Genomic DNA, 17,476 nt, shown 5'->3' with positions numbered 1-17,476 from the left:
TTTTTAATCAAGCACTTTTAAACACCTGAATACCTGGTTATTGGGTACATTAAAATGTATGAGTAAATACGTAAATACATGAATGCTAGAACTGACCTGAAAATGCCCTGTGCCCACCCAACTCACACAAATACCTGAACAGAAAATAGAACCTGCTCTAATTTGTTCAGGCATTCATAAGAGTCATGTTTCAGTCAATCTAAATTGTTCACGCATTCAAACATTAAATAGCACATGTTATCGCAACGTGCAACCAGGCCTTAAGAGTTTACCAGTGCTGGAAAATGTAATCATCATCAAATTCAAGATGGAATGCAGACAACAAAGGAAAGAGTTTATTTCAGAGCAATGGAGAGGCCCATCTCAAAATGAGCATCTCCTTTGCTTTTATTCACCAGCACAAAAGCTAGCCAACCTAGGGAACTGCACTAGTTCAAACTTGCCTCAGTCACATTTGAATGGGAAGGTTTGGCCAGTTTCAATGAGCAATAGGGAACATCATAGCTCAGCACAGCACAGATCACGAATATATAAATGATGATCATATACATCATGACATCCAAATGAATGTACAGAGGTCAAATAGCTCTAGTTTATGCCAGAAGATGGGTCTCGAAAGAAGAAGCATGGATTGCATGGATGAGGACAAGATTGAAGAGGGAATGATGCCAGCATAGGAAAGAAGAGCAGGTTTCCCACTCCAAATAAATTATAAAATTCATGGTTTTTTCCAGGTTTTCACGGTCTCAGTGTCGTCAAATTCACGGTTTGTAGTTGAACCGTTTTAGGCAGAAAAAATGATTGCATAAGAATCATCGGCCGCACGTTACCTAAAAATTTAACAAACGCGACAGACTCCAGGAATGCAAACGCAGCAATGAAAGTGCTATCTCTCCTGACGTCACATATCATTTGCAAAATTCAGCTCTGGCTAAAGGTGTCTGAATTTTCGCCAGGTTTAATGAACACTTTGGTTACCAGTCTTCCGGCTTAAGGTAAATGTGTCGTCACAGCACATGGACCAATAATTGGACCATGGAATATTAATTGCGCTTAGAATATATGTGTGCAGATAAATGAGTGGACAGTGCCTGCACGTTACTGACCTTGAAATATGATCAAAATATCAATTTTTCTTTTGATCTGTCAATCCTAGTTCTAAAATCAAGTATGAGAGACTTTTACGGTTTTATAATGAAATTCACGGCTTATTCAGGGTTTTAAGGTCTTCACAGTTGAGTGGGAGCTCTGAAGAGGGAATCGTGCAAGGGGTCGTAATGATTGGGCAATTGTTGCGCGGGGAGGGAGAGGGAGCCCTGAAGAATACTGGCGAACCCTGGTCGGGGAGAATGGGAAGTAAGTCCTCAGGCATGAGTGGTCTGACCGTGAAGAATTAGCATCTGGAATGAAAATGAATAATTAAGTTGAGCTACCAATTGGTTAACAAGAATGTGTCCACAGACAGGAAATTCAAATGTCAATTAAAGTTAGAGAGAAAAATATCTCTGCAACCAGTTTTTTATTGTCTCAGCCAATCATCAAGAGGAGGGAGAACTGGCAATAACCTGCCGAGGGCTTTGATAAGACTATAGCAGTGTCAGCCTGGTGGTAACTCTAATAGTATTAAGCCTAGCTCTAAGCTGGTTAATACCTGTTATTTTCACAGTTGCTGATGCGCTAAGGCAAACAAAAAACTGTTTTCCGGGATATTTTTTCTTTCAACTTAGATTTTTATTTGCATTTCCTGCATTTGAACATATTTGGAATGAAAACAACTGATATTTATAATGAACAGCTAAGTCTAATTAACAGAGACATTACATGAGAAAAAAATAACAGGAAACTTTTGAGTTGCATTATAAGCCCCTACAAATTTTATTATGTACTGTCCTGCACTGTTGAGCAGGATTTTTACTCCATGACATTAAGATCTCCTTAAAGCATACACACTTCACCATGAACTGATGGGAGTGATCAAGATGGAGAAGCGATTTCACAGCCTAACGCATGCATCAGCTGGAGCAACTGGAGAATCATTGCAACCAACATGCGTACTCCAAACACACCATTTTATAACACTTGCACGGTAAAATGACCAGAAAAGTACGTCAAGTCCACGAGGAAACAAGCATTGAAAATGCTCAATCTTAACATTTGTACACTCAGCACTGAGACAGCTTCTGAGGAGAGAGGCCGAGCCTAGAGAGAACATGAGTTGGCATGCACAGCGTGGCGTCAACAGGGGCAACGTTGCAGTTCCCGAGCAGCGACAGCGCTGCCAAGCCAAACAGTGTGTGGAAAGGGTCAGGCAGGTCACCAGGTCGGTCCGCAAAACCACCAGTCTCTGCATCCTGGCACGCAAGGATGAACGTGGAGAGGTGGTGAGCATCTATCCAGTGAAGACGACCGAGGATTGATAGCGATGCAAGCACCCACCACGAGTAACAGACATCGGGCAGTTTCTCGGGCCGACCATTTAGGCCCCCAGATGGCAGCTGACGCTCGCTGAGCCACCATCCGAGTAGATCGGCATTGACCACATCCAGGCGACCTGTAATACAAACAAGAATCAGATATGTTGGACCTCAATGTACAGGCGTACAGACAGTGTTTCTCAGATTTTAACACTTTGCGTGCCATGGACATAATTTTATGTCCTGCTAATCCTTTTGAGGATTGCCATGGACGTAATATTACGTCTTTCCATTTAATTGGCTTTGTATACGTGAAGCTGTAATATTTCGCCCGTGGTACTTTTCCAGTTTACTGCTTAGTGGTTCTGCTTTTTCAAAAATCAACTGCTCGATGGAAAAAGAGTTCACTTTATGTCTTGAGGACGAAATATCCTCCGTAGCTACCGGCATCCTCATCTTAGGCCACTTAGTGTGAAAATTCTTTGGGCCAATGGACCGTTCGTTGAGGGTGCATTGACCCTTTTATTCATCCAGGATTTTCAATGCTTAGCTTGGAACAATGCTTTTTTATGATTTCCATGCTTTAAATAGTTCAAATTGAGCGTATTAAAAAAATTATTATGCATGTTATGGCGGTACATCATATGTTGCAACTTTTTTAATTTTCAAAAACAGTAGGTTTTCATTGTTCAATTATATATTTAAAAATTAGCAATAAATGTTATTCAACTCATTCATAAAGAAGAGCAAAGTCCATTTTTATTGAAATGCACATCGATATAAATATATTTTTGATGCTTATGTTTTAAAAAAATTTACGGATATAGTAAAAATGGCTGGATTTTTCAGTAGGGCTTTAAATTTAGCAGCCAGCACTCAAAGTGTTAATATGGGAGCCGCAAGAGACTCGGAGGCTGCGAGCTAGGCTTAGATTGCTTGAATAATTGAGAATAGATATCTTTAAGAGTGACACGGAGAATACCACCTTATAGCCCCACAATATTTCCAGGTCCGACAGAAGCAATAAATTGAGAGAGATACTTTGCCGAATAGATAAGGTACGGGAATTCGTTGAAATCCTTGAGTAGGCTTTCCTGGTGTAGTGAGGATTCAGCATGGAGGTTTTCGGGGTTACAGAGATGAATTTGCACGGTAGTAATCCCGAAAACCTCCAAGCTGAATGGGAATTCGTTTTTCCCTTGAACCATAAAGGAGTTAAATAAATGCTAGTCGTAATTTTGTTTTAATATTTGCTTTTATAAGTAAACGGCTGATGTCCTAACTTCCCCTGCCACACGCCTTTTTATTCGGCTTGCAGGGTGGTAAGTATATGTAGATGAATGTTAAAAACTGAGGACAGTTGGGAAAAATTTTCCATGCATAATAATATATTTATGAATTTAAATCATTTTTCACAAGCATCTGTGATGCCAATTTAAGGTGAAAATTTTAACAAAACATGAATTAGACAAAATGCAATAACAATATAAAAACTATCAAAGAATAAACCAGAGGAGAGAGGAAAACATTCGAATAGCTGAGAGATGAGACAAAGCCTGTGTGACCTCATTCTGGTTCCGGATGCCACCTTGGTAGGAGGCTATGACCGCCGCTACGATACAGGCTACTAGCAGGTAGCACCTCGCCTAAATAAGGATTATTAATACCCTATCCATGAGCCATGGGACCCAATTAGGTAGTTGGTGGCTTTTTTTATTCCATGTACATTCATAACTAATTTTCTAGCTCTTCCTTGACAGAGAACTCAAATTGAAATTCCAGACATTTAATTAAAACATATAAATATGATGAAAAAAATTATCTTAACTACATAGTACTTTTCTAATCCAGAAATTCTTTTATCATACCCTCAGCTACCGTGGATTGATGAGATAGGACAGCACTGAATGTGAGTGATGCTGCACCAAATCTTTACCAGCGTTTTTCTCTTGAACCAGGGCTAGTGAGAAAGAAACCTGTGACACTTTTTCAGCACTTACTTTATACAGTGGAACCTCGTTAAAGCGAGTACGGGCTATAGCGACACTCCCGCTATAACGAGACATAGTTGATGCACCGTCAATTGACCCTATAATAAGCGTGTTAAAAAATTCGTTTTTACGAGACCCTTTTGGTGCTGGCTCTCGCCATAACGAGGGTTTCATGGCCGGAAGACTTTCATCAAGACTCCTTAACCTCTGTAATCGCTAGCGATCTGTTAGAAATGAAGTTAATGGAGAGCTCAGTCTCAAATTTATGTGGTAAAATGTCGTTCGATAAATAAGTAGTTAATTTTGGTGAAAATATTGTGGCATTAGCATTCGCGAATGCTTCATCTTCTTTTGTTCCTCGGGCGGCAGAAAGCAGTCGGCAGCATACCCGCACGTCCGTGAGTTGCGTGAATAGAAAGCATTTGATGGCAGTCACCATGACCAAAAAAACACCAAACACGTCTAAGCGGGAAAATAAAAATAAAGGAGTAATATGAGAGTGTCGAAATTAATTTATCTTCCTATTCGCTCTGCAAAATTAAAAAAAACAGAAGCGCCCAAGGAATGCAGACGATAGTTATAAGGAGCTTTGTTCGGGTGGTTTTGCACATTCCAATCTGCGGGAACTTCTGAGAAAGGGGCTACGCCCAAGCCTAAAGCGGAATATTTCAGGGATAGATTGCGAATCGAGAATTTTAAGAGTGCAGAAGGTTGATTATACTAATGCGAAGCACCAAAGCGTTATCTCCCCTCATAATTGCTGGTGATGCCTCCGGTGTAAACCCGAAGTCGTGGAAGAAAGGACTCCGATCATAAGTATCTTTAGAAGTATTCCCCGCGTCATATAACATAGACGAAACGGAACTTTTTTACATACAACTCCCCGACAAAACCCTTGCAGTATGAGGTATTTCTTGCAATGATGCCTCTAAAGGTAGGTAGTGCGCCTTAGCGATGATGTAGGATGTACGAAGCAATGATACTCAGCGTGAATTGTCCGGATGGACGCATTTATTCTCCGTTGCGGATTTACAAGGGTGAACTATTCGCGTCAGTGGTTGGAGTCGTACTGGCGCTCTCTTTTGTCACGTGGGTAGCCGAGCATCCCCTGGTGGCCGCTGGAAGAACTCACAGAAGAGCTAACTCTCGTTTGCAGTGTAGTGGTAAACTCGGTGTATTATTTCAAATACGTCGCAAGCGTAACACTCAAAAAGAAACTTTTTTCAACAACGGCAATTTTAATCACATCATTTTTCAAGCTTAGCAAACTTTTTACCGTAGATGATGTAGATATTACATTATTTGATAGAAAAAGTCTTCCAAGGCGGGAACTTTATACAACCTTCCACCGTTTTCGACTGTAGAATCAAATGTAATGCATTATTTCACTTCACTGCTGCTTAACGTACAGAAACAATAAACATACACCAATGGAAACATTTGAGGCATTAAATAACCGCGATACTGTTTTATCAGTTAATTTTTGAATTTTCAGTGGAAAATACAAAAATAATAGAATGATCACGTAAATGAACTAATTAAGTGCATAGAAAAATGGCTTCGTTGGTTGTGCATTGGCATAATGATTGACGAAACAATGCATTCCATGATTTTTATTCAGTGCGGCGCTTATAAATTATTTGAATAGTTAGTCCTTGTTTGAGTAAGGAAATTTAGTGATTCAAAAAAACATCGCCTTTCGTCTGGATTTATGCTTACGTTTATTGGATAGATGTTTATCTGTCGCCGCACCACTCCTGTTCCTGTATATCAGTTCGCAACAGGTATATTGGCTATTATTTGCTCCACCTCCGGTAAAGCGACAATTCGCTATGGCGAGTGTTTATTAGTGCACCGTGGGGTGTCGTTATATCGAGGTTGCACTGTACTTTAGTTTCAGAAAATCACTACCCTTTTTGTTTCCATAGAATCACTTGAGCATTGTCTCCCCATGAGTAAAAAAAAGACCACTGATTTGATATTGCATGACCCAACAACAGGCATCTGCTTATGTATACACAACAAAGACAGTCACCCTCACCTGTCAAAGACAACATGCCCACACAGCAGTAGACAAGGCCTGCGTGACTCTCCGAGCCTGGTCTCGACCCAAAGCCACCATCAAAGTTCATGCATGACGCAACAAACTTCACTGCCTTGTCCACATCAATGGCATCCAACCTGCCCTGTTGGGGAAAAAAGAGCACAAAAATGCAAACAAATGTAGAATGAAAGGCATAGATGGATCCAACCACCACAACTATAATGTAGGCAAATATTAATTCCTTCTAAAAATGGGGAAACCAGGCAGCAACTGATAGGTATTTGTACTTAATCACAGCAATAGCTTTTACATAGACTGAGTATCCAGGAGCAAATGGGCATGGGATATTACACCAGAGTGGCACAATGGACATCACCTCAAAACAATACTATTTTCCAGGTAAAATAGAAATGATGCAATAAAGCAGATACATTACGTTATGAGCAAGCATCACTCACCCAGAGATTCAACTTAAAGGTTGGTAGAGTTACTTGAGTAGAGCTCACCCCAGACTAAGCCTGAATCATATGATCATATTTTCAATTCCTTTCAAGGAATAACTCCAATGATGGCGGAAAAAATTACTATTTTATGCAATCTTATTCCGCCATGGGTCGAGGGATGGAAATCCCATTCCTTTTCCCATCACTTGGCACGTCCCTTTTTCCGTCGCTGTGTAGTGATCCGGAAATGGAAGATTTCCATTTCTAAAATATGGATAAAAATGTTCTTGTGTGACAACTCAGAATAGTCTATCCTTCTTGGTCAAACTATGCCTTGGGATTTTTACCTTCCACTTACGAGAATGCCTAAACCTTCATCTTCCCATTCCTCTTCGTTGAAAACATCCTTGTTTCACCTCCCCTATATAATTTCACAGCGGAGATGCTATTGTCACTCAGTTAATCATACACAGTCATTGGCCACTCGTCTCTCGTCAGTAGTCAGTCACAATGTAGCCATCAATTGGAGTCGAAGCGCAGGAGGTGGGCCAGGACATTACAGCTGAAACCATTCACCAATCAGAATGCATGGCTGCCTACACCAAATAGTAATGCCAGGATTGGTTTTGAATTGAATGACAGTCTTATTTACAGAAAGTAACAGAATTAGAGATGGAAAAGGGGACGGTGGGAATGGTGATCAGGAAAATGATGCCAGAGTGAGCGGCCACTCTTTTGGTCCTGGAAAACCTATCCCTTACGCTATCATTCTGAGGGACGGAAAAAGTGATCATGTGAATCAGGTTTAAGTCACAAGCATATGAATATCACACATTCCTAGATGGAGGATCCAGATCTTTTACGGGGCAAGTTTGACAAACAATCCCTAAAAATAATTGACGGTAATCTTATAGCCATAAGTAGAGACTTATAAGATCTCAACACAATAGGGGAGAGAGGTTTTGCATACTCTCTAGGGGCCTATGAAAGTAATGAACCACAAAACATTGACCCTAATCTACCCCTAAAAGATGTAGACATTTAATGGCTGCCAATGGTTCTGAGAGGAAATCGAACTCCATTCTCAAAGCCAATTGCAAATTTCAGTTTAACTTCACCCACCACAATTGATATTGAGACGATTGAAGGGTCAACAAGCAGACTGTTAGTTTTTGAATCGTCCATACATTCATTTATGTACACTACCCCCTTTCATTACAATATTAATTCGTTCAAGAGGACTGATCATAAAGCCAATAGTATTGTGTGCTGAACCAGCATTATTTCCCAGTGAAAAATCAGTTTAATGAGTATTTAAACATTGCTGCATTAAAATGTGTCATGCTAACAAAGGAGTCATATCTACACACACTTTATGGCATATTGTGCACTGGGAAAAAACTTATCAAATTTTAATGTTTTGAGAAGTGCTCGATAAATCGGCTCGAATAGTATCCCGAATCCATCGGAAGTCCAACCTATCATAAATCAAGGGTTTTGTAGTGGCTTCCTTGAACCAATAAGTACAAATAAATGTCTCCAATGAAATTTCTTTGTTCTAGTCAGTTCTGCATGGTATCCAAATTAATATGATTTCAATGCACTTGAAAGAGCAGGCGAGCACCTCTGCATCCCTTAATTTAGGTGCTGACCATATTTATTTATAATACTATTTTGCTGCTCAATAACTTATTATTTCATTTTCCCTTAAACACATTCATGGAGAAACTTTATTAGTATCATTACATTATTTTTTCTTATCTTTGCATTGTCAGGGGCCAAGTGATGTTGGCTAACAGGAATTTGGAAAATTATGGAGTAAATTTCCCCCAAAAAAGTTACCCCAAATCTTCGCTAGGACAATGTAAAAGCAACGCCTGGGGTTGCTAGCTTAAACAGGTCATGTAGCAGTTGATCATCTTCAGAGCAAAAGAACTCACCAATAGATAGAGACAGGCTACAGCACAGAATGAAAATCGGGTATCCACTTCACCCCACTTGTCACCAGTGAAGCTGCCGTCTTCCCTCTGGAGACTTTTCACATAGCTAACAACTTTTTCCACATCAATGACGTGAGTCGCATCGTACATACACAGGATCTGCAAAATAAAAGGAACAATAAATTCATATTCCCAGACTTGTTAGGAGCATTTTCGCAGAATTCAAACAGCTAAACAACTTTGGAAGTTATACATCTACGAGCATTCTTCAGTCCTCACCTGAACTGCACTTAAGGTGTAAAGTAAATGAGGATCATGCCCGACACTGGCGCTCAAACCTCCGGAGTCATCCTGGCATGACTTGATGAAATCAAGCACATCGTCCTTATTCATTCTTTTGAGCTGTCCCATGAGTTCCATCGCAGTAAGTCCCCAATAAACGCCAGACATTCTTAAATACTCTGTCATGCAATATTCCTACAAAAAGAGCACCCCCTTTAGTAAATATATATTAGCATTTCATTGATTACTGGTTTAACTATATACAGTACTTACGTAATTGTCCTTATTGGCACCATAGGATTCAATGAAGTCTGCATGCTTATCTAGCAACAAAGATTTGGGGGCATTGTCTTTAATGGAAACGTCATTCTGAATCGAAGCCTGAAATAAAAGAAGGGACATAATTATGTACTGATAATGATACGGCATGGAAGTGATTGAAATGCTTGATCCACAAATAGAAAGGTGGTTCAACAAAGGGAGTTTGAGTTGACGTCCACCGCCTGAACAAGAAAATTACGCACCATTGTTCGTAGATAGAACACAGCCAACTGCAGGCGAAGTAAAATTCAAGAATCCTCTTTCAATGCAAAACTGTGCATGCCTTTCTTAGCGTACTTAACCAATTCCTGACAAACACCACCTATTCTCCTTGCACCACCATCCCACTTCGATACGACGCACAAAAAACTTCAATTGTTTAGAGCGTTTGTAGTAGCTAGATACGTCCGCCGTCGCCGCGGGTTGTCTCCAATAGTGCCAGAATATTTGAAATAGAAAAAAATAAAGAGGGATTATTTCACTCCTCTGTTTTTAATATATAACTTTGGAGATGCATTCTATGAATTCATATTAAAATGTATTTTATATTTCGTATGAGACCAATACACAAAATATTTTATATTAAATTATGTAGCTGTAAGGCAAGAGAACCTTCCCCTATGAAAAAATTGTATAAACCTGTTTCAAAATTTTATACAATTTATACAATTGCCATGGTAATTGTATAAATTGTATAAAATTTTGAAACAGTTTTATACAATTTTTTCATAGGGGTTCGGTGGTCCCCCAGAACGCGAAAAAAGGATGAAGACAGGGAAACGAAAAAATATATTATATTTAATTTGGATCTACTTGAGTACATTTTTAGAGTGTTCATGCTGCACTTCAAAATATAATATATCCTTTCAAATTGGTTTCTTTATTCCTTCTACCTATGATTTGGTACGCCTTGAAAAATTGTGTATTTGATGCATTTGTATAGTCGGAGTTCACAATTTCAACGAAGCAGCATTCGTATAGGGAAATTTTCGTGGCCATGCTGGTTTAGTATGACATTATACGCTCATACCATAGTTTAAATGTTTTTTTTTGTATAAGCCGTATTTTAATCCAGGATATGTTGCAGATTGGCGAATATGCCAAATCAACGTCATCAAATATGGAGGATTAGCAAAGTTCTGCCTGGGCCAGGTGCAGGTTGTTGGCGTCTCTAGTATGGAATCCTTCCGCGTGCATTTGTGAACAAGTGACTATTTGTTTTCGCGTGAGATCGGTTTGGAGTGTCCTTCGTTGGTGAATTCACAATTAATTAAGCGTGAAGTAGTGAAATTAAGTTTATTTTTCTTTCGAATATGGCTGATGTGCTAGATATTGATAATGCGGAGGAGTTTGAAGTGGATGACGAGGGCGATCGTGAGTATATACTATCATGAATCTTTGAAGTTAAGATATAAGAATGTACCGCATGGAATCCTAGTCGTTATTGTGCTCATGTTTTTAACTGTAGTGTTTCTTTTATTTCTCTGTAGAAGGTATTGCAAGATTGAAAGAAAAGGCTAGGAAACGTAAGGGCCGAGGATTTGGCGCTGATAATTCAGCAAGAGAGGAAATCCGTGACTATGAGTCAATGGAGGTTGATGGTGATGAAGAGCCCGGACCCCAAAGATGTAAGTCTCTCTATGTTTGTCTGTATTATTAGTCTCAATTACCATCAACTAGTCTTATTATCAATTTGTAATCTTTGCGGAGGAAACGTTAGGATGTGGAAGCAATAGCTATGGGAGACTGTATGAAGCTTTGAATGACCTAGGAAAGTACAAGTTTGGTAATGTGTGGTTGTATCATTTCAGCCGTTGAAGGATGGATCTTATGTGTGACTTCAGTACACGAAGAGGCCCAAGAAGACGACATACATGAAAAATTTTCTGAGTTTGGCGAAATAAAGAATATACACCTGAATCTCGATCGCCGCACAGGATTCTTGAAGGTAATTCCGTCGCAGATTCTCGTTAATATTTCTTAAGGCTTCTTGTGTTCTTCTTAGAGAGTATCCGAGTCCCTTCAATTACCCATACTTCTGTGGTTTGAATGATTACGGGCCCATGAATAATAAAAGGAATGTAATTGTAGCCACCGAAGTAACTCATTCATGAGGAAATATTCAATGATCAGTATTTTATACTTTTCGACTCCACTAATTATTTCAGTTTCGATGTTTGCATTCTAGTCTCTGTATGGCCCATTCATTTGCGAAGGTTTTTGTTCAAATAAATTTAATGCTTTGGCTAGACCAGCAATCCCCATAGACTTCTTCATCTTTCTCTTTGTTTCAGGGCTATGCTCTCATCGAGTATGAAACATTCAAGGAAGCCCAGGCAGCGCGTGACTCATTGAATGGAACGAGCATTTTGGGGCAGCCCATATCCGTTGACTGGTGCTTTGTCAAAGGCCCAAAAAAGTAAGTCATTAATGTCTTCCTTTATCAGGGTCACTCTAATCTGGTGATCATCCTGGACCTTCAACTCAAAGACATCTCTCCATTCATTTCTCCAATGAGGCAGTCTTACCATACTCTCATAATTAGTTTGTTTTAGATTATTCAAGAATCTCTCTTTAGCCTATTGTTCTCAGGGTATGTAATTGGGCTACGGTATAGTTTTATCGAATCTCCAATTTTCGTCGGATCTTCACCAAAATTAGTATACATAACTTGTTTAACATACTAAACAATCCTAGGGGTGGGCGAAAGCGGTTCGAGTATAAATAAAAATTTAATAATTCATTACTTATCTTGGTGTCAAATGGGTAACTTATACATTGCAGAAGCCATCATAGATGAGAAAAGACGATCGAAAACAAACTGTTGCTAAGGTTTGGGTATAGACGGGGCATGATGTGTTTTGTAAAGGATGCAAATTTTCCTCTCTACATTTTGTAAAATCCTAGCAAATGAACGGCTTATTCCTAGTGTACAGTTTTAGGACCGGAGGGGTGGGTCGGGTAGCGCACGGCAGAAGCCTCGCCGTAGGTGCGGCTTCTTTCTTATTTATGTGTCGGCAGACTCCGACAGGCGGACTTATGACGGCATAAGCGAGATTATTTGGGCGGGTCGGATTATGCCAGGGTTGGTCGAGGCATGGTTTTTGTAATAAAAACATTAACTTGTCCCTCAAAATTACATGAAAACCCTCTGATACAAACTAATTTGTTCACCTGAGCAAGTTTAGTTTTCGATCGTCATCTCTCGTCTATGATGGCTCCTGCAATGTGTTACCCGTCCGACACCAAGATAAGTAATGAATTATTAAATTTTTATTTGTACTCGAACCGCTTTTGCCCACCCCTTGGATTGTTTAGTATGTGAAATAAGTTATGTAGACTAATAGGGTAGTTTCCTTCATCAAAGAAAACGAAAGGCATTGATTGCGATTCGTTACCCACCATTAGTGTATTCATAATACACAAATTATTTGGTTTTTGAAATACCGGTTTAGACGAATGGCAAGGGTCAAATTTTATCCTCATTTGAAAAAGGCCAGATTGGCGCCCATGCGATTCCACTCCACGTGACGTCACAGGGACCTAGTTTCTACACGAGAGGATAGGAGTTATACATCGTCTGAGGTTACCAATGCATGCATGAGGCACAGAGCTCAGGGAAACATGTCTTAATAAATATCTATTAAAACTGGCTAAGGTCGGAAAGTTTTCTTCGCTTGATAAGGTATTAATAAACCTTTTTTAAGCCAAGCGCTACCATTCAGCAAGGTACTCAGCTACCCGCTGGCATCCTGCGTCCTATCAGCGCTCAGAGCCTCGATCAAGGTCACCTCACAAGGCAGGAGGGGGAGCCAGAAATGCGTTCCTACTTACGCGTCGCGTTTTTGCGCGCTTGAAATTTTTCACTTTTAATTTAATCGCGAAAAATAGATATCGTCATTTAAAAATCTAAAAGCGTGAAATACGTACTCCAGGAGTAATAATCTTTCGATTTAGGCAATAAAAAAATAATAGGAAACCACCCTATTTTGGTGAAGATCCGACGAAAATTGGAGATTCGATAAAACTATACCTCTAATTCGATAAACTATACCCGTCACCTGTAATTGCACATCTTCAAACTGCATCTTTTGCTCAGTAAGACAAACAATCATTTTTAAATGAGAGCAGTGGCTAATTGGCCACCTTTACACAAGGCATTTTGAAGTGCATGTTCACATGAACATTGTTGAAGTTATGCAGTCATATGCTTAATGGAAATCAGGGTAAAAATATCTTCTTAGGCCTCACTCTGCCATTCTTCCTATTAAGCTGTCCTTTGCTGGAAGTCTTAAATCAGTCTCATTATGTGCCCAATTATCCTGCACTTAATCAGTTTGTCTTAATATCTCAAGGCTTTATGCCAAAATGCAGTTAAAATACAAAATTTTACCGTCTTGGTGCCACCAAATTTGGTAGTAGTGGCAAAAAGTGCCAATGTAAATATAAGAATTTTGTAGCTCTTTATGAAAAAACACAATATGATGTTAATAATTAGATATCAATGTAACATTTTTTTATTTCACTGAAAAGGAATTCTTTGTTGGTCATAAGATTTTAATACATTGGATGAAAGATGAAGTAAAATGTATTTCCTTATTATGATTTTAAATCTGGTCTACACTTGAGCCAATGTATAAGCTGGTGGCACTAAGTACGTTTTGTTATCAGACCTTTGTTATTATTGTTGTAATGCTGTCAATAACATGCAAACGGGGCCTGTCGCATCCAGCAAAGCACCTTCAATATTGGTTCTAAATAGTTGCTGCTGTAAAGGCATGTATATATGTATTATTAATAATATAGAGCACAAGTTTCACATCAGAAATGACTATGTCTAGATGGAAAGGTTTGCTGATAACTCTTGGCCCAACTCTGGCCCTTTCAATTATGTACTTTATTGACTTTTTCCTGAATAATGTAGCTGTTAGCATTCTTAATCTGAGATTGAAATAGAACTTATGTTAACGTAGGTTTTCTTCAATGTTTCAGGACCAGGAAGAGTCGCAGGCGAAGATAGACTGTGAAAAGAGCAGTTGTCGACGTTTTTGTGGATTGAAGTTCTACTGTTTCACAAAGTTCTCACTTTGTTACAATGGACTACTTTTGTCTTTAATGTATGCAAATTTACTCTCCACTGAACAAAAGTGTATCTTCTACTGTGAGTGTAATATATTTTTTTTGTCTTTCAATGACTGTTGGTTTGAATTCATTTCTAGCTCAAAAATTTTAAGTTTTCTCTTCTACAGTGGAACCTCGTTAAAGCGAGTACGGGCTATAGCGACACCCCCGCTATTACGAGGGATAGCCGATGCACCGCCAATTGACCCTATAATAAGCATGTTAAAAAATTCGTTTTTACGAGACCCTATGGTGTTGGCTCTCGCCATAGCGAGGGTTTCACCGCCGGAAGACTTTCATCAAGACTCCTTAACCTCTGTAATTGCTAGCGATCTGTTAGGAATGAAGTTAATGGAGTGCTCAGTCTCAAATTTATGTGGTAAACTGTCGTTCGATAAATATAATGATTGACGAAACAATGCTTTGCATGATTTTTATTCAGTGCGGCGCTTATAAATTGTTTGAATAGTTAGTCGTTATTTGATTAAGGAAATTTAGTGATGCAAAAAAACATCGCCTTTCGCCTGGATTTATGCTTACGTTTATCAGATAGATGTTTATCTGTCGCCGCACCACTCCTTTTCCTGTATATCTGTTCGCAACAGATATATTGGCTATTATTTGCTCCACCTCCGGTAAAGCGATAACTCGCTATAACGAGTGTTTATTAGTGCACCGTGGGGTGTCGTTATATCGAGGTTGCACTGTATTTCTCGTCAATGTGGATTTTGGAATTTTGTGCTCCCTTCAATTTATCTCATTCCAAAACTCACCATTGCCCAAAGAGTATATACTATTTACGAGGGGGGATCCAAAGATAACTGGACACAATTTTTTTAAATATTTGAAATTTAATTTTTTGTGTTACAAATGCTAGTCACCTTCAAAGTACTTTATTTATTTATCAAATTGTCCACATACAGCATAGTTTGCCATTTTATAGTGGCACAGTATAACAAACATAAAAGCACAAACACAATCAAACATAATTAATTTAAATAAATAACAATACATTGAAGTAAGAAGCTCTTTGACCTTAAGAGCTTACATTAAGGTAGGAAAGAGCGTGGTTTGTAAGGTAGTGGTTTGGAATGGAGAACGGGTCAATGTGATCTGGAAGGGAATTTATGAGGGAAGAGAGGCGGAAGAGGATGGAACGTTTGGTTAGTGACAATCTGGGAATGGGCACATGGAGGAGCGAATGCGTTCGAGTGGGTCTGCATGGAACTTTAAAGTTTAGATTGGAGACGAGATCGGGACAGTCAATGGAAGAGTTCAGAATGCTACATTAGAAAGTACTCTCCATTTAAACTGATACACTCATTGGTTTTTCTACTTTGACACACTTTGCTATTGGTTTTTTTGTGATTCCTTGTAGGACTGCCCTAGATTCCATTTTCACCTCCGTAATGTTATGAAAATGTTTCCCTTTCATCACCATTTTCATCCGGGAGAACAAAAGGAAATCACAAGGTGTGAGATCTAGTGAGTGGGGTGGGTGAGAAAGCAGCGACATGAAATTTTTTACCAAAACCTCGAGTCGAGGCCAACAGCAACTCGTGCCACATTTTGATCAGGAGTCAGCAAACAAGGGATGAATTTCGCCACGATTCGTCTCATTTGCTAATCTTCAGCCTAAATTCACAGCAATGAACTCAAAGAATGACCAGATTGTTCAGCGAGTTCATAAATTGTACGCCTCTTATCCTCGTGCACTAGGACACGATTTTTTTCCACATTTTCATCAGTCATCAACTTGGAAAGCTGGCCCGGACGTTGAATGTCTTCGATGAACATGTTGCAGAGTGTGAATTCCGAATACCACTTATGCAATTCAGCTCTTTTTAAGGCATGTTCTTTATTAGCTGTAGACAAAAGATTAACCCTGTCGAACTAAATTTTACCAAGCAGAGAACAAATTTTCAACGCTGCATGCTGTTCTCAAATATCAGCCATCTCAAAAATCGAAGAAATAAAAAAACTATTCAAAAGTAAATGGTCAAAAGCCACGCCATTTCGCGTACTGATTCAGAAATGATGAAATAACAGCCAACTAGTTGGAGAGGCCCACATTATAAAAGTTACTAGCACAGCGATTTCCGGCCGGTTATTCCTGGGTACCCCTCGTATGGATTTTACTCGATAGCAAAGGTTTTTTGGCTTTTGCTACAGCCTTTTCTATCATTTGAAAAGGTTTATTGCTTAAATATGATTGGGTTTGATCATTTTGCTACTTTATAAGTTTCAAACAACAAGTAATTGTTGTTTTTACCAATGCCGTGATGTAAGTTCAAACCACAGATTAAAACACTGAATTCTCAATGCCACCACAATATGTTATCCTAAAATTCCCCATCTAATGTGGCAATCGCTATCTGTACACCGCTCATAAAGAGTTCTATTTTTTCTGTAAAAACTACACAAACATGAAATGACCCAGCGCTCAATCTGGATATGTACTTATGAGCGGACACATTCATGGAATAACTAAGCAACCACTGCTGTAGCACTTAGAGAACTAACTACTCATGTTCACTTGCATCTGGGTAAGGTGGCATGTATCGAATTAAATGCTTACATGCTGTGCCCTCTTTCTAAGAATATTGATTTTAAATCCTCCATTTTAAAGAGCCCATCATTATTGAATTCGATTTTTCATGACAGATGTCGCACAGTCTTCAATCTTGCATAATGACACACATTTGAAGAAACGAAGAATGATACTTGATTATAATCAAAGAAAAACATTAGTAATGAAATGCTATTGTTTGGTCTTCCTTCCAATGCTACAATTAAGTGACGGGAAACCAACTAGAGGGCCCTCATACTGTTGAGTTCTGATTGCCTTTCTATCATACAAGTACATATCAATTTCTCTGAATTAATGACCTTTAAAGCAGGCAATTTAGATAAATCAAGG

The 17,476-nt window shown here is 39.1% G+C and overlaps 2 protein-coding genes across 3 annotated transcripts; one reads left to right on the top strand and one right to left on the bottom strand.

The window, feature by feature from the left end:
* Nucleotides 1–1,768: 1,768 nt before the first annotated feature.
* On the bottom strand, nucleotides 1,769–9,821 carry LOC124165404 (geranylgeranyl transferase type-2 subunit beta). 2 transcript variants are annotated; one of them, XM_046542799.1, is made up of 6 exons: nucleotides 9,639–9,821; nucleotides 9,388–9,495; nucleotides 9,112–9,309; nucleotides 8,833–8,991; nucleotides 6,447–6,591; nucleotides 1,769–2,551 (listed from the first exon to the last, which is right to left on the bottom strand). In XM_046542799.1, exons 1-6 carry the CDS (start codon nucleotides 9,639–9,641, stop codon nucleotides 2,163–2,165), a joined length of 1,002 nt encoding a protein of 333 aa, XP_046398755.1. In that variant the 5' UTR covers nucleotides 9,642–9,821; the 3' UTR covers nucleotides 1,769–2,162. The 2 variants fall into 2 exon arrangements, with proteins under 2 accessions (XP_046398755.1, XP_046398754.1); XM_046542798.1 differs by lacking the exon at nucleotides 9,639–9,821 and having other exon boundaries at nucleotides 9,388–9,531.
* Nucleotides 9,822–10,620: 799 nt separating this feature from the next.
* LOC124165405 (RNA-binding protein 8A) lies at nucleotides 10,621–14,630 on the top strand. The gene is made up of 5 exons (XM_046542801.1): nucleotides 10,621–10,809; nucleotides 10,926–11,063; nucleotides 11,247–11,383; nucleotides 11,730–11,854; nucleotides 14,428–14,630. Exons 1-5 carry the CDS (start codon nucleotides 10,749–10,751, stop codon nucleotides 14,453–14,455), a joined length of 489 nt encoding a protein of 162 aa, XP_046398757.1. The 5' UTR covers nucleotides 10,621–10,748; the 3' UTR covers nucleotides 14,456–14,630.
* The last annotated feature ends 2,846 nt before the right edge of the window (nucleotides 14,631–17,476 follow it).

Source organism: Ischnura elegans, chromosome 9 (assembly GCF_921293095.1).
Source record: "Ischnura elegans chromosome 9, ioIscEleg1.1, whole genome shotgun sequence".
Lineage (NCBI taxonomy): Eukaryota > Metazoa > Arthropoda > Insecta > Odonata > Coenagrionidae > Ischnura > Ischnura elegans.
The sequence above is the reverse complement of the archived record's forward strand: the minus strand, read 5'-3'. Positions and strand labels throughout refer to the sequence as shown.